This window comes from Lissotriton helveticus, chromosome 1_2, assembly GCF_964261635.1.
Source record: "Lissotriton helveticus chromosome 1_2, aLisHel1.1, whole genome shotgun sequence".
In the NCBI taxonomy this organism is placed as follows: Eukaryota; Metazoa; Chordata; class Amphibia; order Caudata; family Salamandridae; genus Lissotriton; species Lissotriton helveticus.
In genome coordinates, this window is record NC_136058.1 from 184114006 (window position 1) to 184137834 (window position 23829).

General features: G+C 47.2%; 1 protein-coding gene across 2 annotated transcripts in view; it reads left to right on the top strand.

Moving 5' to 3' along the window:
* Positions 1-23829, top strand: part of EPS15 (epidermal growth factor receptor pathway substrate 15) — an 883486-nt gene that overhangs the window by 648020 nt on the left and 211637 nt on the right. For both annotated transcript variants that reach the window (XM_078670831.1, XM_078670841.1), the window contains exons 15-16: positions 8454-8651; positions 11250-11456. In XM_078670831.1, coding sequence (XP_078526957.1) covers positions 8454-8651; positions 11250-11456 — 405 coding nt within the window. The remainder of the gene's footprint in view (positions 1-8453; positions 8652-11249; positions 11457-23829) is intronic.

The following is a 23829-nucleotide window of genomic DNA, read 5'->3' on the forward strand; positions in this document are numbered from 1 at the left end:
AACAAACTCCCTGAGTAAGGGATTGAGGTTCGTCTCAGGGTGCTTAACATACAATGTGATGTCATCCGCATATAGAGACACATCTATTTGACGTTGTAAGCATTGCACCGCCCCGTCTCGATGTAGTTGACGCAGGCGACAGGCAAGAGGTTCAACCGCTATGGCAAATAATAGGGGAGAAAGGGGGCAGCCCTGGCGCGTGCCTCTGGTAAGTGCGATAGACTGCGACAGGCGCCCATTAATCAACACTCTCGCCGTGGGGCGAGTATATAGTAGGCGGATCCAGGATGTAAACAATCTCGGGAACCCCATGCTATCCAGGACCGCGAATAGGTAGGACCATTCGACTGAGTCGAAAGCTTTGGAGGCGTCGAGAAAAACAGCCGCAACGGGTATATCGGGATGAACAGCGCGAAGCAGAGAGAAAAGGGTACGGAGGATGTGGGAAGTGGACCGACCAGCAACAAAGCCAGACTGATCGGGCAAAACAATTCTAGTCATCAGCAGTGACAGGCGGGTAGCAAGGATCTTAGCGAGTATTTTTACATCACAATTCAAGAGGGAGAGTGGGCGGTAAGAATTGCAGGAGCCGGGATCCTTGTCAGGCTTTAGGAGCGATGTGATTACCACCTCTCGCATGGAGCATGGGAGAGCACCGTCACAGAGCGATTCCGAATATACCTCACGAAGGACAGGGGCCATGATATCAATGTACGTTTTGTAAAACTCTGCAGGGATGCCGTCGAGGCCGGGAGCCTTGCCGTTCTTGAGGGACATGATGGCCTCGCGTACCTCATCTAGTTCGAAAGGCGCTGCCAGGAACGCCCTGTCCCCATCACTGAGCCAGCACAACGCCACGTCCTTCAGGTATTCAGCATAGGACGCATCGGACCCTGTGGTAGAAGTGTAGAGCAAGTGGTAATGTGCTGTGAAAGTATTTAGTATCTCATCCGAGTCCCTGATTGCGGCCCCGGCAGTGTCTGTGAGTTCAAGTATGACATTATGTGATCGTGGGGATTGTGTGAGCATGGCGAGTACCTTCCCAGGTCGATCTCCCTCGCAATATTTCCGGGCCTGCCAGTGTTTACCACGGAATTTAGCCTCCCTGGCAGCCTCCTCCTCATACCTCGACAATGCCTCTCTGAAAGCAGCATGTGATTCGGGCCCATTCTCAGTCACCATACGGAGTTCCAGAGTCCGCAACTCCTTCTCCAATGTATCAAGTGTGTGAAGGATGTCGCGTAGAACCCCGTAGCTCTTAGATATGCAATATCCCCTAACAGTCACTTTGAATGCCTCCCAAATGTGTTCAATCGATTCCACTGACCCCTTATTTCTGGGAAAGAAAGCCGCTATCTCTTCCCCCAGTTCAGTGCGAAATAGAGTGTCCAACAAGGTGTCAGGGCGGAGTCTCCAGTGTGGCCTAGGGTTATCCCACCCAGGTGGCCGGAATTGAAGCAGAACAGGACTGTGATCAGAGTACATTCTTGGCAGGTGTACCACCCTCACCAGCTCCGAGACTACACCACTGGTAACCAAAAAGTAGTCCAACCGTGCCCAAGTTCCCGTGTATGAGGTAAAGTGTGTGCCTTCTTTCCCATGCGGGTACACGTGTCTCCAGGCATCCATCAACCCGCCCTCCGCCATGATACCCTCCAGTGCCTCTCGCGCTCTAGGCTTATATGAGCAGACTCCGTCCGCCCTATCCAGCTGAGGCACTAACGCCAGGTTGAAATCCCCACCCCAAATGATGTGTCGTGACCCAGTAGCCATGATGTTGCCCCACAGCGTAGTGAAAAAAGCAGGCGTATCGACATTTGGTGCATATGTGACGACAAATGTGTAAGTGTCTCGTCCCAATCTACCCCACAGCAGCAAAAAGCGCCCCTCCTTATCCATCAGTTCCCCGTATCTCTGAAACGGTACCCCTCGGGCAACAAGGATAACAACCCCCCTTGCATAGGTGGAATATGAGGAGAAGGTGCGGTACCCTGCCCATCTACTCGCAAAGGTGGTGTTACCCTTCGGTGGCAAATGAGTCTCCTGTAACAGGGCAACCTGAACGTGATGTCTATCCAAATAGGCAATGACACTGCGACATTTCTTAGCATCATTCAGACCTCGAACATTCCAGGACAGGCAAGTCAGGTGCGTGTTAGCATTCAGAGCAGCCATAGATAATACAGCAAAAGTCGCAGTGGTGCCAGCCAAGGCAGTGATACACGGTCTGTCCCACCCCGCCAACATCGGTGCACCCACCAGTATAGAGTCCGTATACATAGTCCGAGCGATGAATGCCTCTTCATAGAACAACCCCTCCCCCCTCCCACCCCAGCATCCCAATCATGCCAGAAGCCATTGTGCCCCACCCAGCACCCCACCTCCCACCCCCTCCCTCCCAACTTCCACAACAAAAACAGCAGCAGTCTTAAGGGGAACACCCTGTAGGGGTATAGCATAGAGTTCGCACAGCCATCTCTCGGCCCATAGCTCCGGTTCTGTACCGCCCTCTATGGAGACTAGTGCCAAGAGAGTGGTCCTTGGGTTACATTACCACAGGAGCGCTGAGTCCGTGCAGGTCCAAGTCGTACGGTCAGCCCAGTGCCTGCGCTCGGAGCGGCATCAAGAATTCAAACAGTGCAGGAGATGCGCCCATCGCAGTCGGTGTAAGCAGTCAGTGATCGCTCGGCGCCGGAGAAATGCGTCCGTCCTCTCGTTCCTCTGCGACATCGCGATCTCCCCTGCGCGCCCTTCGGAGCGATTTCAAAAAATCTTCTACTTTCTGTGGATTGGTGAAAAAACGTTGCGTTCCCTGGTATGTGATCCGCAACTTTGCCGGGTAGAGGAGGGCATAATCTACTTGGGCTTCTCGCAGCTTCTTCTTCACCGGGAGGAATTTACGCCGTTCCTCCTGCACCAACGGTGTGAAGTCCGGGTATATGGAGAAGGTGACACCATTGTACTGTAATGTCCGTTGAGTCCGGGCCGCCCTTAATGCAGTGTCACGGTCCCGATAGTTCAATAGTTTGGCTATAATCGGCCTCGGTGGTAGCCCGGGCTTGGGCACAGGCGCTAAGGAGCGGTGCGCCCTCTCCACGATGAACTGGGGAGAAAAGGCGTCCTCTCCAATCGAGCCCTTAAGCAGTTTTTCAATATACAGTTCCATCCTACCCGTATCCGTGGATTCTGGCACATTAATGACGCGTATGTTGTTCCGGCGGCTGCGAGCTTCCAAGTCCTCGTTTTTAGCCGCTATTACCCTGAGCAGATTGTCCATCCTAGCTAGTTGCGTTGTATGAGTCGAGGTGGCATCCGAGTTGTCAGAAATGCGTTGCTCCGCAGCCGCTAGCCTCTCCTCATGGCGGTCTACCTTATGAACCAAGGCGTCCAAGCGAGCAGTGACGCCGTCGACCTTTTCGACAATGGTGGCAACAGGTCGCGGCACCAGATCACTGCGTGTCCTGGCAGCGCTTTGGGCCCAGAAGTCCAGCGTATGGGCGCTAAGGCAGTACGGATGTGATGACCGCACAGGGAGGGCGCAGAGCAGCAGTCGTCGGGCAAGGTGGCACCGCAGCCTTTGTCTAGCGGGAAGGTGCAGCCCCGGTCGTGCTCCCCAGACGCCTCGGCGGTGAAGGGTGGCGAGGCCTGGCCAGCAGCGGCGCCAAAGCGTCTCTCCTCGGGAACGGCAGAGCGTTGGCACAGCCCCGCAGTACAGCAGCAGGCCGGAGGACCCCGAGCACCAGGCCCAGGGGGAGGCCAAGTCCAGCACAATCAAGGCGCCTCTGGAGATCCCAGCCACTCAGCACAGCAGCGGGGGAAACGCGAGATCCGGCAGCGCAAGGGACTCAACCCTGCTCCCAACGTGCTTCAGGATGTCCCTATTGGGCAGGGGAGCGCTCGGCACCAAACACAGGGCCCATGTGCCCCAGAGACATAGCCATGCACAGCAGCCTTCCCCACCGGGGCTCAATATCGCGGGTACCGCTCTTAGGTCCGGGCACCACTCGCTCCGTGCCCCCACCGCCGAGAGCAGCAGCTGGACGCGAGTCACTCTGGGCGCCCAGGAGGTCGTTCCGCCACTCAGCGCGTCTCCAGGCGTAAGGGCCGTTTCACCTGTTGCGGAGCAGCAGAAGCAGGGGGGGGACCCGATTGTTGGAGGGGATGTCAGCCTCTCGCCCCTGTCCCGGCCAGTCGCGCAGCAGTCGTCTCACCTCCGGGCGGCCGTCCGAGTTCGCGGCCCACCCCCTCGTGGCAGTCCCCGGTGTCGCGTGAGTCACCGCAGCCGGCCCTTCTCACTCGCCAGTTCCAGGGCAATCTCCGGCGGGCAGTAATGGAGCAATATCTCCGTCTCCGAACGGCGCAGCGACCCCAGACTTGGGTCGAGTGCAGATCTCAGCCTCCTGCAGCAGATGCGGGGGAAAATGGTACGTGGGCACCCTGTGGCAGAGGATAACTGAAGGATAAACGTTCAAGGAGCGGGAGCTGCTCGTCTAAGCAGCCATTCCGCTTGTGCGCCCTCTAGCGCCCCAACCCCATTTATTAGATCTAATCAGAATACAGCCTATTCTCTTGTGGCAGAGGGTATGGACTACTAATGAATGTGTAGTTAATCGGGCTGTGCTACAGGATATATTAAACATGGAAAATATGGGTACCGTTGACTGGATAGCCTACATTAAACACTTTATGATTGATAGTGGATGCCGCGAATACTATGAGGACCCATCCTCTATGGGAAACATACCCAGAAAACTTTTGAAAAAACTGAGCTTGGATTACCTTGAGGACAAAAGAAGGCGAGTGGAAATTAGTAAAAAGACAGTTGCCTCGCATAATCTAATATTGACTGGTGTAAAAGTACAGCCCTATTTGACCCTGTTGATGACAAATCATGATCGATTTCTCTTAACCCGTTTTAGATTAAATCTTGTTTTTAGACTCATGTCCTTCCCAAAAATGAACTTATGGTCGCGACATTTACCTACCTGCCCTTGTGATAATTCCTCACCCCAATCTGATATTCACATTTTATTCTTTTGTACATTTTATATTATACCTCGCAGAAAAGTCATAATCCCCTTTCTCAAAGACATGAACTTAAAAAGATGCCGTTTAGCTTTTTTAGAATGTCAGAGAATGGACACAGTTTTAACCGTTGTTGTACTTTTAAGCTTTTTTAAATATGTTTTTAAACTACGAAAATCTATTGGTGCGAACGAAACATAATGAAATAATGATGAAATAGATCTGTATAAATTGTAATTCTTTCATGTTGTTGCTTTTATGGTTAATGATTTTTAACCGAATAAAGTACTTTCTGATTCTGATTCTATTCAAGCATGTAAATCTATGAAAGACGGCCCAATACTGGAGAAGAAAAATTGTTACTTACCTGTAAACGGTGGTTCTCCAGTATTGGTGTCTTTCATAGATTCACATGCGACCCACCCACCTCCCCTCAGAGGCTTTTCCTCCTAGACTCTTTTGTCACTCTTGTGCTACAAAAATCTGAGGGCCTGAGCCTCTGAGGAGAAGGTTCTAGAGGGGTGCTTGCTTGACACCAATACTGGAGAACCACCGTTTACAGGTAAGTAACAATTGTTCATATTTAAATACCATGTTGTTTTCTTCAGTTTGCCAACTCTCTCATACGTTTTATCTTTAATCATTGATCTGATGTTGTTGTCGGTCACGTTTTCAATTTCTGGGACCTGAAACACATCTAATATTGATAATCTCAGTCTGTCACTATACTCTAGGTAGAGGCTTATTAACCCTACATTTCAGCAAACTGAACTGCACAGTCACTAATTACCAACAACTCTGCTGATAAAACAAGCATTAAAGATTGGCAAAAGAGAAGCAGCTGTAGAAATAACGGGGTGTTCATACTAAATGATACAAGGTCTAACTGGACAGACTAGTAGCACTCGCTTTGAAGCCCTAAAATTACATACGACAAACTCCTAACTTTTCTACATGCCTCGCTGTTTGCTTAAATCATTACATGGCGAGCTAAAATCTTTGGCACTTTTTACAGGCATTCACCACACCACAGCCCGATACTAGTGACCATGGTCCAAAGGTCAGACATGATAGTCTCATCACAAAAGAGATTTATGGATCCAAATAGAGGCAAGGATAACTATCAGAACCCACCGCATCATACACCCTCTGCGAGTCTACCTTGGTAAACATAGTGCAGAATCCCAGCCATTGATAAAAAATTCTCATCCAGATCAGAGGCATGTGCATGGAAGCAAAGACCACAGGGCAATCAAGTCTTTTGTGTAGACACTTTATCTCCACAGGCCTTTAATTCATTCTGTCTGCCAAGCTCTCTGTCAAGAAAAATCTCAAAACGACCGTTAATACACCCATACCATTAAGTAACTTGACTACACCAAAACATACACAGTGATGTGCACTTAAAAAACATTATGGGATACAGCACACTGCTGACAGCTGAGCAACCTCTATCACTGTCAGCTTGCAACCAAAAGGCTTGACAACCACTAGTGCAAAATGGCTGCGATCTCTGAAATGAACTCATGCGAACCTCTTGCAGCAAATGTATAGTCCATTGATTAGAACAAAGTTTTAAAATTCAACATTGCCAAGGCAGTTTAACCTAAACAGGTTTTCTAACCTAGAACAGTGCACTACAGACATAAAAGCAGTCTGCCACCCCAACTGTTGCTTCCTTAAGAACATTTACATGAAAAATATTTTGGGTAATCACTGAACATTGTATTTCAAAATTAAACGTTCAGTATTATGAAAAGCTTCTGCTCCTCATGAGAAAACGCGGTTAAGGCAAAAGAATGGTCTTGCAATAGAGCTTTAGACAGGAACATAGTTAAATGTAGACAGTCCATGGAAGAAAACAGCCTAATTTGGATGCAAATGAGTAGCCACTTGCGCTCAGCTCATCGACTCTCCCATGAAGGCCAGACAGCTTTGTTTGTCGGTAAGTTTAGTCCCGAAAGACTGGCAGCAAACGTTAAAATGGGATGCCATGTTGACGCTTTTCCCTTTGCTTGTACTGAGTTATAAGCTGCCTTTCTATTTATTAAAGGGTATCGAATAGTCCATAACACAGCAGCCAGGCTATTTCGCTATTCTCTCTCTCCCGGAATGTATTACCCACAGAACACAGCAGTTAGATTGTACATGTGAAGTGTTGTGTGCAACGTAGTTGTTTGCTTCATGTTTGTTAATGTGACGATCATGACATTTTCAATGTTAGCCTTTTGAATTCAAAAATGTTTGTCATCCATAATTCCTTCTTTGATTTTTAATGGCTTGGATGCCTGTAATTAATAACTTGATGATTTGTAGGTTAATAATTAAAACACTTCATCAGGGGATGACGTGAAGGTTTTCCTTCCATTTCCTCAACCTAAGTAGCTGCTATCTAATTTATGTTTGTCGTTTTATAGCTCGCAGATATGAGTTAGTTTTGAAGGAGCTTCTTTGGATACTGGCCCATCTAAAGGGCTGATATGGGGGCCATATGAAGGTGGGCATAACACGCATAATTCTGTGTAGCATAATCATGTGGAATTACCTAGAAATTCTGCCTGATTTCATGTAATTACGTTTAACATTTAACACTAGCGTAAAAATGCCCCCCTCATGTTCAAAATAGATGTGAGAATGCGTTTGGCACTAAGAAATAGTGCTAAATGCAACCAAACATGAATAGCGAGCTTGAGTAACTGCTCGCGCTCACTAAATGTGCTCTCGGGGTAGTTTATTTGACACGCAGATTACTCTTAATCAAGCCAGCTGGCATAGTTGCATTATTAATGATAATTACGCGTCAAAGAGTAAAGTGGAATTGCCAAAATTTCTCTGGCGTAATTAAAATTCTTTCCAGGTCTAGGGGCATATGGATTAAGTCTGATCACATCTCTTGAGCTATAACAGTAGGAAGCAAAGTGTCCTCCTATGTAGTTCATTGGTGTGATATTGATAATCTGCAGACTGTTGAATATGTGAGTGACTCAACAAATCTGTTTTAAATTAATCTTCCCTGCTATTCTATCTATTTAATTAAAAGGGCGCATTACTTACCGGTTTGGAGATGGCTGGGTCAACAATATTCTTTTTAAATATTACTATCCTTGTGTGATAAATAAATTTATAACCCAAAAGCTCTGAGACCTTGATCAGTCTTATAGTGTGCTGCCCTTGTCCCTGCTCTCCATTAGCTGACCGTCTACATGCTCTGCAACTCCTCTTAGGCACTGCTTCTCTTCCCCTACCCTCTATCATTTCCCCCTTCCCCAGAGACTTAACTTCCTATCTTAACACTATTAAACTCCATCCTCTGCCATCAGTGCCAGATGCAGTGCTCTTACAATATCTTCAGCCTATGCATGTCAGTTGATAATTTTAACAATACGTAAATAAAGCCTTTAAAAGATGAATTTTGTTTTTGAATGCAGATAACTTCACTGAAGGCTGAAATCCACAATCAGGAGGCCACAATCTCCAGTTACGAAGAGCAGCTGAGCAAAGCCAAGGAGGAGTTAAGCCGACTCCAGCAGGAAGCCGCACAACTGGAGGAGTCTGTAGAGGCTGGAAAGGTGCAACTGGGCCCTCTGGAGCAGTGCTTCGAGGACTCGCAGCAGGAAATCCACTCGGTAGGACGATGCCAGTCACAAACTTCTTTGTCCTTCCTACAATTGTCTTTTATTTAAAGATGACCCTGGATTTTTCCTTTCAGCTCCTCGCCAATATAGTTTAATTTCGCCTAATCCATAATTGAATACCGTCTGTCTTTGGGGTCATTTAGTCTAGCTGCATCCATGTGTATTTTACTTATTAATGCTGTTGGACTCGTTCTGATGCTTTTTGATTCCCTTGAGGAAATTCTGTTTACACTAAACATGTATTATTGGCCACACTTTTTGGAGTTCTTATCCTTTAATTTCAATCATTGCTGTGGAGTGCGGGTATGACCTATTACAATTCATCCTCAACAGAGAATCCATACATTTAGAGAGAATCATCCATAGCCAAGGTTCCGTACAGATATTAGTCCAGTTAAGCCACTGCATTGTTTTTTCACTGGGTTAGAGCTAGTGGTAAGATTAAGTGTGTGGCTGTGGAAGGCTTGAATAGGTTTTGGCATAATGTGGCTTATGGATTAGGGCAAGGGCTAGGTTTATGGCTATTATAAGGTCTAGCAAAAGTGTAACAATAGGGGTTGGGGCAGGACTTAAATGGGAATTTTCAGCTGTGGGCAATTCCCCGTTGACCTGAGGCATTGAGTGTGAGGGTTTACCCTCCCCCAAATCAAAACAAAGCAGCCACAGTGAAGACAGGCCATTGACACTCAGTACGGCTTAATTAGTCTCAGCCTGCCCACTTCGGCCCAGTTTTGCTGGATGCTCGTTCTTGAGAGAACTGCGACGTTCTGGTATATGCTGTAGTTCACCTGAACTTGTGTGAATATGGTACATCATAGGTTGTGTCTGTGGGCTGGTTTGCAGTGGTGGTTCAGGTCTTGTCGCATATCCAAAGGGCTGGTTTGAACCTCTATACATGTGACTGAGTGATGGCTTTCCTCACTGGTGTGCGCATTAGTCTTCTTAGGTCAGTGTTTGAGACTGAGCTGTTTGATTGGAGCATTTATTCCTGACCATATGCTATAATGTTTAAATCTGTTAGTCTCTTCTTCCTTTCTCCTTGAGCATTGCATAATCTTTACTCCGCTATCCTGATTCTAGAAAGCTCTAACCTACAGTGTTTGGCCTGCTAACATTCCGAATAGTTTCAGTAGTCCTCTGTCTCTATCCTGATGTTTCACATATTCCCAACATTAAACCTTTGTGTCGTAGCTGGGCAGGCTTTTTCTTACTTGACTTTTTTTTTAAATTAAATACTTAAGTTTGAAATGTTGCTATTATTATTATTAAGCTAATCTAAACATTTAATGGTAGTATGATAGGTTTATGGCCTCTGCTGTGTGAACATACTATGTTTCTGTTAATAGCTGACCAGTAGTTTCTTAATTGCACTAATCGTTTGCTCTTACTTATATGCTGCTCCAAGTGGTGGGCGTATGGAGTTTTTGCTGTTACTTTTGGGAACTAACCTTAAGTCTAACCTTTCTGTGGATCTGTTTTTAAGCCTAACTGTGAATTTAACATCCTATGCTTTAAAATGCTCAGAGTTGGGTGCAGGCTTGAAGCAGTTTGGATGGTCATGGTCTAAGTTATGGCCTGGATTGTCTTTGTGTAGTCCTCCAGTAGCTCTTCATCAATTTGCTCCTTTTGGTAAAATTGAATGTTACTAATGGTAAGTCTTGTAGGAGTCTTTGTAGTATGAACAAAGATTGAAGCAGTCTGTTTCAATACAGTCTGTACAATTATTGACATCCCTCACCACTGTGAATGCAGTATGCTCTGGAATAGCTAACCATTTTAGAAGGACAAACTGCCCACACCAACCAACAACGCCAGAACCTAGGAATTGTTCTGATTGACATACTCAACATGACAGCACAGGTCAATGCAATTGACTCCACCTGCTGCCATATTCTCCGCTTGCTCTTCAAGATCTTCAGGTGGCTACACCTGAACACCAGATGCATCATCACACAAGCCCTTATCACAGGCAGATTAGACTACAGCAACACATGAGATGCCAGTATCTCGAACCATTTCCTCCACTGACTCCAGACCATCCAGAATGCCGCAGCGAGACTCATCCTTGACCTTCCACGATACACGCACATCTTACCACACTTTACTGGCTCTCTATACACAAATGTAGCCAATTCAGACTCCTCACACTTGTATGCAAGGCACTGCACAACATCGGACCAACATACTTGAACATCCAGTCACCTTTACTTCCACCTACTCTAAGCCTCACTCTTACTCGCACAACACCCAGCATCCACCCAACACCATCAGTCTTTCGCTTGCTCCAGGGCCTAGATACTCTCACAGGTGACTAGTGCGCTAGACAAATCCACATAATGTAAACTATGGTCTCGTGAATTGTGGTGTGCAGTAGATGTATTAGGGTTTTGGGCTACCTCATAGAAACTTTATAGGATAAATACATTTGAGCATATTAAACTATTACCATGGGCTTTATGCTTGAAGTGGCTAGTTGAAGTTAAGTTAATTATGAATGTGTAATCGGTTTTAGTAATAAGTGTGTTGTATTTGTTTACAAAGTGTGTGGATTTCTTTGATATTGATAAGTAAAATACTTTTATTTTGCAGGTGGAGACTAAACTTTTAGAGCTGAAGACACTGGAAGAACACACTAACAATCAGCTTGTTTGGCGGAATCACCAAGAGAACTTCTTTGTAAACGGCATTGCAGATCATTCGAGTTTGAGCAATAGTAGTAGTGAAACAGCTAATCTCAATGAGCATGCAGACAGTGAAAATCCTGCGGAGGTCGAGCAAATTAACCACGAGTCGCCAGTGAGTAAATACTTTTCCCTCCTTTGCACTTAAGGAGAGGGTTGAATGTGATTGTTATACTAAAACTGCCTCTCAAGCCTCCCATCTGTGAATAATTGCATCACCCTGGAAGATCACATAGTAAAATAACACACACACATCTATTTTAAACCTCTTAAATCACAGGTCATAGGACTTGAGCTCTTGGAGTATAATACTCTTAAGCAGAGGGATTCTAAACCCAAAAGGCAATTGTCATGAAACAGAAAGAAAAACCTTTTCAGAATCTATTTTTGAGCAAATCAAACCTTTTGTGCCTCCACACATAATCATGCTGCTCTCATTCCCTTTAATGAGATTGTCGGAGCAGTCTTTTACTGTAAAGTTGGCACAAAAACTGTATCTGCACAGAGGGAAACTGAGCTGGGGAGTTTGACTAGCACAAATGATTGGAAGACCAGGGAATCTGCTGACTTCTCATGCTGTCCTCATTGGCATTCACCATGTGGGTATTTCCCAAGATCTGCAGACGAAGAGGCATAATTGGACAAACCAAATAATTGGACACCTGTTTTGCTGTTGCTGTATTATAAATGAGATTGCATTATTGGAAGAACATTGCTTGAGATATGATACAAATTATTCTTTTATGCGATTTGTGATGTAAATCATATTCTGGCCTGCACACTATTTGAAAAGTACTGATTTTGGTATGCATAGTGCTGGCTCTTAATTCTACTTTGATTGCTTAATTTGCATATCTTAGCGCATTTATTGGTAGTATTTTTACTTGTATAATAATCAGGGCAACTTAAATTTTGAAATTCTGCTGCTGCAGTGCTTGCTGCATATTTACCATATAATCCATCATTTGCTACATAATTTACAGATTCCTAGCTCAGGCAGACTCATATAAAAAAAAAAGCCTGTGCCTTGTAATGAGAACTTTTTGTTAAGGTTCACTGGTCACCTTACAATTGCTGACTACTGTATTGAGGTTTATATTACTAAAACTGGTATTAATTACAGTTCGCCTACAGAGCACAAGTGTGTGTTTATTGACAAAAGAACTAATATGGTCTTAGATGTGCTGCATTATAAACATAATTTCATTTTTCTTGCTGCATAGTTCACTGAACTCTGCCATGTAATTTGAACCCCTCTGTTATTGTCTGTTAATAACAATAAAGGCAATATATTGATAGCTATACATACAGCCCTCTAATTTAAAATGTATTTCTACCCTACACTTCATGCCTTCATATATCTGCTTAGCATGTGATTGAATCAAAGAAGAGCATATAGTTGATTCATCCCTAAATATACCAGCCTTTTAAAAGGGAGACCCAAAGTGTCTGAACTTGCATTTGTTTTATTTCCTACATTCCCTCCAATGCTCCAGTGTTTGCTACCTATATGAGCTCTGTGAGAGATAACAAAAAGTTTGAACATTGCACACATTGATTCTTTACTATCTAGTGAAGTGGCTGGCCTGTTACTTTTTGTCTGTGTTCTTGCGGGCGGGATTCCAGGGCAAGATCCTAAAGAAACTTTTAACTACTTGGGGTTCTGATTGTAGTGGTTATTACAGGGCCTGAGCTTCATGGTGCGTAGTCTGAGCTGATCTGTTCCTACCCTTACTGTGTGGGGTTGGAAGTAGAGCTAACCCTGTGTCAATGGAAGCAACCCCTTATTTTTATGAATAGGCACAGCACCCGCAATCGGACCTGTTCATCCCCAACTGTCCTCCTGCTGAAAGCCATGAATGGGGGATTTTCCCCTTCCTCCCTCGGGCATGCTGGTGGGTTCCTGATGGCAGAAAACTAGCAGGAAGAATCATAGATGAACCTTGAGTTGGATAGGAGATCCTCCCCCCTGCCATCCAACACCCTTCCCCCCCCAAAAAAGTTGTTGCATCATGTGGAAGATTGGCTGAAGTTTTCCTGGCAGGTGTGGACCTTGAATGAGGCAGACCTCCTTAGTCCTAGTGGCCGTTGTCCAAGTGAACGTTGTCCTCTTGCCACTAGGTGGTCACTGGAGCTATGTGGCAGAAAGTTGGGCAGACTGACACCAGCCCCTTCCCAGCTTTTTACCCCACTATGGGAATCGCCCATAACTGAGCAGGAATAACACCCTGGTCTCTAAAAACTACAACAAAATAAGATGGGAAGATATACCAGAACCTGATCAACTTAACAGCATTGTCTGCAGACATAGCCTCCAGGGCACAGAATGAGCAGTAGTAGCCAAACGCTGCAGTGGACACATATCCAGACCTCCAGAGTGGCACTAGAAAAAAGATCTGGGAAATGGCTGTGGATATAAAAGTCTACTACAACTGGACTTGAATATGGTGTCTGACAGAATGACATCCACAGAGGTCAGAATCTCAGAATCAGAAGAAACACTCCCTATCCTGTGAACAACAGTATCCTGCCTGGAAGGAATGACCAAAGACATGGCTTAGCGGGTGAAGGACACGCAGAGTCGTGCCCCTAGAAATATTATCTGTTTCATGGGAATTCTGAAGGGTATTGAGGGTGCCAATCCGGGACAACTCCTATGAACATGGCTGGAGTCCTGGTAGCAGAAGCAGGACCTTTCTGCCAGCTTCGGGTTGAAGCAGGCACATAAAGTCCTAGCCCAGAGAACCCCGTCTAGTGCCAGTCCCAGTGTTATTACAGCTGGATTCCTTAATTACACAGACCAAGACAACATCCTTCAGGCTGCCCATCTTAAGCATAACATTAAGATGGCTCACATAGGGTTACAAGAGTTGCACATGAGGGCAGTCTCTTCTGCACTTTATCATTCACCTGTGCTACTGATCCGCTAACGACATGGATTTTCAAGGCTGGCTTAGTACAATCCCTGAACGTGAGTGGGGGCTGGGATAATAGTGTGTCATTGTACATTGACAATCTTCTTCCCTACATCATATATCTCAAATTGTTGGTCCACAGGTAATTCAAATACTTGATAAATTGGGTTTGATGTCTGGTTTTGTGGTAAACTGTAACACACCTGTGATCTATACCCTGCAAGGCGCTGCAGTAAGAGCTAGCAATCCTAATTGCTAGTGCTCTGTGAACTGGTGCATAGAAGTTCAGCAGCATGCACATTTCTGAACAGAGAAAATAGTTTAACTCATGCTGGAACCCCATCCACCACAATTTGCATGTAGGAATTCCCATGAACCCACACATAAACCAACCCTTAGCCCTAAATTTGGATTTGTAGAAAATCAAGCACACTATCTTACTTTCTAAACTAGTACATCCCACTTGCAACAGCAAAATTCCACTAGACCTCCATTTGTGAATCAGGATTGCGAATTTGCCTACACAAATGGTTGTACATGTGTCACTTTAGTTGTGCAGGTACCCTTGTGAATTAGTCTTCGAGTGACCTAGCAGAGATTGCAATGCAGCGCACTGCCTACTATTTATTTGAGTGAATTCATCTGACGTGCGATACCTTGACTGTCAGATAAGACGACAGATGTGTATTTCAAATGGCTTCCTTTGTAAACATCAGTGAAAGTTTTAATTATACTTTTAAGTATTAATGTATATGTTCGAGGCATATGAGCTGTAGATCATATGCTTTAGCATAGACCGCATCTGGTGTTGGGTCTGGATGTTTCCACTTTCTTTTTGTTAGAAGTCTTTGCAGTCACGCTGTAGGTGACTCCTCCTTTCGGTGATTCGAACCCCTTCAACGCACAATTCTCTACCCTCGACTGTATGGTCTTTTGATCGCGGTTTCCCATACTACGCGTATTGTGTACACTGTGAAAACCTTCGATCGGGAACTTCGAGCCGTGCCTACCCCTGCCGAACACGCCAGCAATCGATGGAACGGACTCTGTTCAAGCTATGTCCCGGGTGTCGTGCTAAATTTCCACGCATCAAGTTGCACGAGGTCTGCAACCTGTGCTTATCCCGGAACACGAAGAAAGATCCTGCGAAGCATGTCGATCATTCCAATCGAAGAAGACCATCCGTGATCAGGCTCGACGTCACAAGATGCAACGCGGCTCCTACCGGACATCTTCGGCGAAAAACTAGAACACAGTGCTGCCGAAGAACAAGAACTGGTCTCCATGTCCGAAGCTGACTCCAACATGGAGGAAGACCTGAACATCACTCCGGGGTAACGTACCGTGAGTACTGATCCCCATATGCACACTCAGACGAAAGAAAAGACTCCGGTATCGCCCTCGGGCTTCGGTCAACACCGAGAAAAAGTTTCAAATGCCCCGCCCACCAGCCCAGCTATGAAACAGAAACATAAGCCTTCCGGCTCTGGCTCGAGCTGGCCCCAGTCCGGTGCTGAACCAACACCTTCGGCACTGAAACATAAGGAGAAACATGTGCCACTTCCCACGCCATTGGCACCGAAGACATCTTCGACACCGAAGACATCTTCGACACCGAAAACCTTGGAGCGGAAACCCTCCAAAACAAAAGACTCAGAGCCAAAATCGTCCAAGCCTAAAGCCTCAGAGCTGAAACACTCCACACTTAAAAGCTCAGAGAAGACAACATCAGTGCCGAAAAGTTCGGAGCCGAAACATATCACTCTGAAGACCACAGGGTTCACCCGCTATAACCCCGTCAGAGTCTTGAGGTCAGCAGCGCTGAACCTCGTGAATATCTCAATTTCTTCTCAAAAGGAAAGGTGATAAAACACTTAATGTTCTAGCCTCCAAAGCGTGGAATGCCATGCCTAATGCCCTGAGATTGTTGCCCACTGAGCCCCTCTTCAGGAAGAGACTCAAAACTTGGATATTCAATCTTACAGACTTTTATGTGCTGAACCTAATCTAGCGCCTCCTCTCAGTACTCACCCTATTTCTTACAACGCCAGGATGCTCCTTTCGGAGCGACAGTTTGCGCTTTATAAATGCCATATACATACATACATACAGCCTAAACCGGTTAAAACTGAGCATTTGGATTCCAAACACTCTGCACCCAAAGACACTGAGCCCAAATCTTCGATGCGGAGGAGCAGATACTCCTTCTAAGGAACTTCCATCCGAAGACACACCTCTGGATCCAAAACAAAAAGACTTAGTATTGATCTGAAAACTGGACACCTTCTGGCTACTCTTCCCAAAACACGGAAGTTAGACCTCCCACAAGATGCCCAGATACCTCTGAAGAAAAAAAGAGATGTGGGTACTAATCCTTCTGATAGATACATCTGCCGTGTGGATTCCTCACCTTGTGAATACCCCTTGCGTCAGCAACATTCGGAAATTCTTTTTTCGTAGCCTCGCGCCGACGTGGACTCCTGACGTCATAGAGACACGACCTCGCTCGCGACTCGGCTGACGTCACCGACGCCTATAATAGGCCCACGCCGGCGTGATGACATCAGTTCCCTTTTTTCCGCGTCGTCGACGCTAACGGTTTCGGGATACTCTGTAGCCTTAGTACAGTGTTACTTTATTTCCTCGATTCTCCATTCTCGGATATTTGTGTTCTATTGTCATGTCGACAAAGAAGACCGGGTTTAAGCCTTGCAGAGAATGTGGGAAGATGATGTCCGTTACGGACCCTCACCAGGACTGCATCTGGTGTTTAAGTTCGGATCATGACGTCGATGGATGTTCATCGTGTCAAAAGATGAATCCGAAGGCTCTCCGTGAAAGAGAATCCAAGCTTCTTGTGGCCAGGATTAAGGCGAGTAAGGTGAAAAGATCATCGAGGTCGAGATCCAGGTCGAGGTCTCGGGAGGCGTCGGCTTCGAAGTCTTCGTCCGGTCACACCTCTGGTTCTCACAAGTAGCACAAGAAAAGGAGGCATGGTTCCAATCATCATTCTAGATCGAAGTCTCCCAAGAGGATGAGGTCGAAGGTGATTCCTCTTCAGGTGTCGGATCGAGAAGGTGAGGCTTCGCCTTCGGAGTCGGTGGTCCAGTCTCCGATTCCAGTTACGGATCCGTCCCCGGCTCCATCCCCGGCTCCGTCCCCGGCTCCGGAGGACACAGTTGGGGTTCCTGTTGAGGAGGAGGTTTCGAATCCTGTTGAGGAGACAGATTCGAACGTGCCACGAGGTCGACCTGAGCATCCACCATTCCCGGCTCCAGGTCAGGACCCCTCTGCGTTTTTAAACGCGATGTATGGTGTCTTCTCGAGGTCGTGGTACCCCTCTGGAGCACCTTCGGGTCCCATGGGTCCAATGGCTTTCAATTTGGGTGTTCCACACTCATATGCTCCGGCACCCTTCATGCCGTATATGCCGGCTCCGACTCCGTTGTGGCAGTACCAAGCTCCACCGAGGTCGACGCCGGTGTCGACGCCGGCTCGGCCGAAGTCGACGACTCCGGTCCCGGCGTCACCGGCTCCTTTGGATTCTATGGGGCGGCCTTCCAAGCCCTCGGATTCAGTTCCGAAGTCGACTCCGGCGCCGTCGAATTCGGCTTTGGATTCGACCGCACTTCGAGTGAAGATGAGATCTCGTAGAGAAGCTCAACGACTTCTGGATGAACAGAGGGTTGATGAATCATCTTCTGAAGTGGAGGAAGGTGAGCTGGAGGGGAGTTGTTTTGAAGACCTGGCGGATGCTAGTGGTCTCGAGTTTTCTCCAGAGTGGTCGTTGCCTTCAGGACCTGATGCTCCCTCCAGGGATGTTCTACCTTATCATGTTGTCATGAAGAAGGCAGCAGGACTTTTGGGTTTGATTTTGCCTTCTGTCGAGTTTAAGTCGAACTTGTTAACAGAGGTCCTCCATTCTCCAAGCTCGTCGGTGGAACCTTTGCTACCATTTAATGACGCTTTAAAGGATCCCATCATGGAGGTTTGGAAGAAGCCCTTTTCTGCTCCTGCAGTTTCGAAAAGTGTGGCAAGGAGGTATAGAGTGGCTCCTGAGGATCCTGCTTTCTTATCTTCTCATCCTTCCCCTGAGAGTTTGGTAATTCAGGCCGCTTGCTCTAAAAAGTCTGTTGGGGCTTTTCCGCAAGTACCTGCCGACAAAGAGGCCAAGAAGCAGGATCAAGTGGCGAAAAAGGTTTTTTCTTCGGCCAGTATGGCTTTGAAGTCTTCTAACGCCACTTGCCTTATGGGAAGATACATTCATGCTCTTATGGACTCTATGCGTTCATTGGTCCCTAAGGTTCCTGAGGAAAGTAGAAAAGATTTTGAAGAAGCTTTGTCTGACTCTCAGGCGGCGGCTCGTCAGGTCATCCAAAGTGGACTTGATACTACGGATTCTGTGACAAGGATCATGAGCACGGCGGTTGCCACGAGGCGTTCAGCCTGGTTAAAGTCTTCTGATTTTTCAACTGATGTGCAGTCTGCATTGTTGGATTTGCCCTTCGATGGTGTGGGGCTTTTTGGAAAGAAAGCAGACACGGCCTTGGAAAGATTCAAGGACAGCAGGGCAACTGCTAGGTCTCTTGGCCTTCAGGTCAGGGGCGCAACGACCAGGAAATTTAGAGGATTTGGCCGCTCTTCCTTTCGGTCGTATAGACAAGGCCAGCAGCAGCAGCAGCAGAATACCTTGTATAGGTCTTACAGAGGAAAGCAGAGGGCACGTCCTCGAGGGCGTCAAGCCTCCTCCTCCTCCACCTCTTCCAACCCCCCAGCCACAGAAAAGCAGCCCTAGATCCGCCATTCAGGATCATGTAGGCCCAGTGGGGGGTTGGCTTACCCACTTTCTACGAGATTGGGAATCGGTTACATCAGATCTTTGGGTTCTCAATCTCGTAGAAAATGGGTATGCCCTTCCCTTTCGGGAATTCCCTCCCAATTACCCTCCTTGCCAGGGGTATTGCTCAGAGGAACATCTGTTACTCCTTCAGGAGGAAGTCCAAACTCTATTGAGAAAAGGTGCGATAGAGGTGGTCCCAGAGCAGGAAAGGGGTCAGGGATGCTACTCCCGGTATTTCCTGATTCCCAAGAAGGATGGCAGGCTTCGTCCAATCCTAGATCTCAGGATCTTGAATTTTTATCTGAAGCAGGAGAAATTCAAGATGCTCACCCTTGCTCAGGTTCTTCAGGCTCTTCTGGAAGAAGACTGGATGGTGTCGCTCGACTTGCAGGATGCGTATTTTCATATTCCGATCCTGAAGTCGCACAGGAGGTATCTCCGTTTTACGGTGGGGTCGCAGCACTACCAGTTTGCGGTCCTTCCGTTTGGACTTACTACTGCACCTCGAGTTTTCACCAAGGTGATGGCAGTGGTGGCGGCGCATCTCAGAAGATCGGGGATTCCTGTATTCCCGTATCTGGACGACTGGCTGATCAAAGCGGAGTCGTCAGAGAGAGTGCTTCATCATCTGCAGGAGACAACACTGTTGTTGTTCAGGTTGGGTTTTTCGATAAACGTACCCAAGTCTCACCTGGTGCCCTCCCAGCGCAACCTGTTCATAGGTGCTGTACTGGACACGACTGTATGTCGTGCATTCCCTCCCCCTCAAAGGATTCGCGACATACAGGAGATGATTCCTTTATTCTTCAATGGAGCGGTTGTTCCAGTCCTGAAGGTCCTCCGCCTACTCGGTCTGATGGCTTCTTGCATTCTGTTGGTCAGTCATGCACGCTGGCACATGAGGGCACTCCAGTGGTGCCTCCGCAGGCAGTGGTATCAACACAACGGAGATCTCAGGGAGTCGGTGAGGATCTCCAGAGAAGCTGCAGCGGATCTGTCTTGGTGGGGCGTGGAAGGCAATCTGTCTCAAGGAAAGCCTTTTCATCTGCCTCCATCAGTGGCCTCAGTGATAACGGATGCATCCACTCTCGGGTGGGGTGCTCATCTGGGGGATCTGGAGGTAAAGGGCCTTTGGTCTCCAGAGGAAAGGCTGCTTCACATCAACCTTTTAGAATTGCGGGAGATACGTTTGGCACTCAAGGCCTTCCTTCCTTCCCTTCGCGGTCGGTCAGTCCAAGTCCTGACGGACAACACGACTGCGATGTGGTACATCAACAAGCAGGGAGGAGTGGGGTCGCAGTGTCTCTGCAGAGAGGCTCTGCGTCTCTGGTCCTGGGTTCAGGACCATCAGATTTGTCTGATGGCAAATCATCTGGCCGGGGTGTTGAACGTTCGTGCAGACAGTCTCAGTCGGCAGTTCTCTGCCGACCACGAGTGGAGGCTTCACCCGGGAGTGGTTCACGACATCTTTCAGATGTGGGGGACTCCTCGGGTGGACCTGTTCGCCACTCGCGAGAATGCTCACTGCCTGTCATTCTGCAGTCTCCAGTATCCGATGCAAGGAGCCTTGGGGGATGCGTTTCAGTTGAGTTGGAGAGGTCAACTCCTTTACGCGTTTCCTCCCATACCCTTGATTCCTCGGGTTCTGAGTCATATTGGTCGCCCCGGATTGGCCAAGAAGGGTGTGGTATACAGATCTTCTCCACCTCTCCTCTCACCCGCCGCTCCGTCTCCCTCACAGGGCAGACCTCCTCTCTCAGATGGAGGGGCAGGTTCTACACCCCACCTCCAGACATTGCACCTTCATGCCTGGAGATTGAGCGGGGCAACCTGATTTCCTTTTCCCTCCCATCTGACGTTGTGGATGTCATCTTGTCAGCCAGGCGTGACTCCACTAAGTCCATCTATTCTTATAGATGGGCGAAATTTGTCTCGTGGTGTGGGGAAAGGTCTATCGATCCTTTGAAGGCCCATTTGTCTCACGTTCTCCAGTTTGCCCTTTCTCTGGCTCAGCAGGGTCTTGCTGTTGCCACGGTGAAAGGTTATCTTTCTGCGCTGTCAGCTTTTCTCTGTTTGCCTGACCAGCCTTCTCTTTTTACGTCACCTGTGGTTTTAAGGTTTTTAAAGGGACTTATAAATATGTTTCCTCCTGTCCCTTTTATTGTGCCTCAGTGGGACTTGAATCTGGTCTTGACCTTTTTGATGGGTGCTCCTTTCGAGCCTCTCCACAAATGTCCCTTGAGGCTTCTTACCCTTAAAACAGTCTTCCTCGTTGCAATAACCTCGGCAAGGAGGGTAAGTGAACTTCAAGCTCTTTGTCACAAGCCCCCTTTCTTGTCCATACATGCTGATCGAATGGTTCTCAGGACCAGGGCTGCTTTTCTGCCTAAGGTGGTAACTCCCTTCCACCTAGGGCAGTCCATTACTTTACCTTCCTTCTATCCTCCCCCTCACCCTTCTAAGGAGGAAGAGAGACTGCACCGTCTGGACCCTAAGAGGGCGGTGTCCTTTTACTTGGACAGATCCAAGGACTTTCGTTTGGAAGACCAGCTCTTCGTTGGATTTGCTGGCTGCAAGAAAGGAAGGGCGGTCCATAAGAGAACTTTGTCGAGATGGATCGTCCTCTGCATAAAGATCTGCTACTCTTTGGCCGGTAAGGAACCACCAGAGGGTATAAGGGCTCATTCTACTAGAGCTAAGTCTTCTACCTCAGCATTGGCCAGAGGTGTGCCTGTAGAAGATATTTGTAGAGCGGCGACTTGGTCTTCCCTCCACACTTTCGCGAAGCATTACTGCTTAGACTCCGAAGTGAGGAGGGACGGTCACTTTGCGCGCTCTGTCCTTCAGGATTTCCTGGTCTAGAAGAGTGGACACCCTCCTCCGGGAGTGGGGACTGCTGTGGGACTCTATTCACAAGGTGAGGAATCCACACGGCAGATGTATCTATCAGAAGAACAAGTTACTTACCTTCGGTAACGCTTTTTCTGGTAGATACTATATCTGCCTGTGGATTCCTCACTGACCCACCCGCCTCCCCGTTGTCCACTCTTCTATGCCGGTGTTACTGTAATGTAATGTATATATATTTTGTTGTCAAGGAAATGTTCCAATTGCTTTCCTGCTTTTGCTTAACAGTGTGTGTTTTGCCTTGATTATTGTGTACTATGTATACTTGTATATTTCTACTGTCATTGGTCCGTCCGTGTGCCTCGATGGCATGGAAAAAAGGGCGGAACTGATGTCATCACGCCGGCGTGGGCCTATTATAGGCGTCGGTGACGTCAGCGGAGTCGCGAGCGAGGTCGTGTCTCTATGACGTCAGGAGTCCACGTCGGCGCGAGGCTACGAAAAAAGAATTTCCGAATGTTGCTGACGCAAGGGGTATTCACAAGGTGAGGAATCCACAGGCAGATATAGTATCTACCAGAAAAAGCGTTACCGAAGGTAAGTAACTTGTTCTTCTCCCCCTTATATACCTCCATCTCCTCCTCCTATTCCCAATTAACACATTACACCATCAAATTCACCACCTCGAATGTCACAACTTATCAACAGGGCTGTCCAATATCACGGGGTGGAAATACATACAGACCCTCTAGAAGAGGATTTCCTTGTAGAAACATTGACACACTCCTAGAGGTCTACTAACACTTTATCCATGCTTAAGGGCATGTTAAAACATACCGACTAGGTATTCAAAGACAGTTACCATTAGACTCTCTTGTTGTATCTAACGCCCGCAAGAGAGCTAACTCTCAAACTACAGGCGATGCCCCTCCTTCTGATAAGGAGCCTAAACTTATTGATGCCTCTGGCAAGAGAGTAGCTTCACAGGCCGCCAATTATTGGCTTATTTATTTATTTATTTATTTAACTTTTAAGGCGCTCAGCTACTCACAAAGGGTTTCCCGGCGCCAAGGGGCAGAAGGACAGAATTAAAGAAGGAAAAGAGAACAACACAAATCATTGCTGAAAGAGCCATGTCTTAAGTCCTTTGCGAAAACTGAGATAGAGAGTTTGTTTTCAGAGCAGTGGGCAGGGTATTCCAGATCTTAGGGGCTAAGTGGGAGAATGAGCGACCGCCCATTTTCACCAACTTAAGCTGAGGAATTACAAAATAACCTTTGCAGGAAGATCTCAGAACGGATGGGATTATAAGCATGAATCAGTTCCTGTAAATATACAGGGTCAGTGCCTTGTTTGATCTTGAATATGTAGCAAAGGGCCTTAAACTTGATTCTGCTTGCAATCTTAAGCCAGTGAAGGTCCAGGAGAGATTGAGAAATGGAGACTCTCCATGGAACATGACAGAGGAGACGTGCAGCTGCGTTCTGCACAACCTGAAGCTTTCTGAGAGTTTCTTGGTCAGCTCCAAGATATAGAACGTTACCGTAGTCCAGGCGTGAGATAACTAAGGCCTGGACGACCATCCTTCGTGTAGAGGCAGGAAGCATCCATAAGATTTTGTGGAGCCATCTTAGGATGGTAAAACATGTAGAGGCCACTTTTACTACTTGCTGCCGCATAGAGAGATTCTCATCAATGAGAAATCCGAGGTTGCGAACCTGGGCAACAGGTTAGGGAAGAGAACCCATTTCTTGGGGCCAATGTTGGTGGCCCCATAAATTGTTCCCCTTGCCCAAGATTACAACCTCTGTCTTTTCTCCATTAAGTTTCAAGAAGTTGTTGCGCATCCTTTCAGAAACTTTGTTCAGTCCTTGTTTCAAAACTGA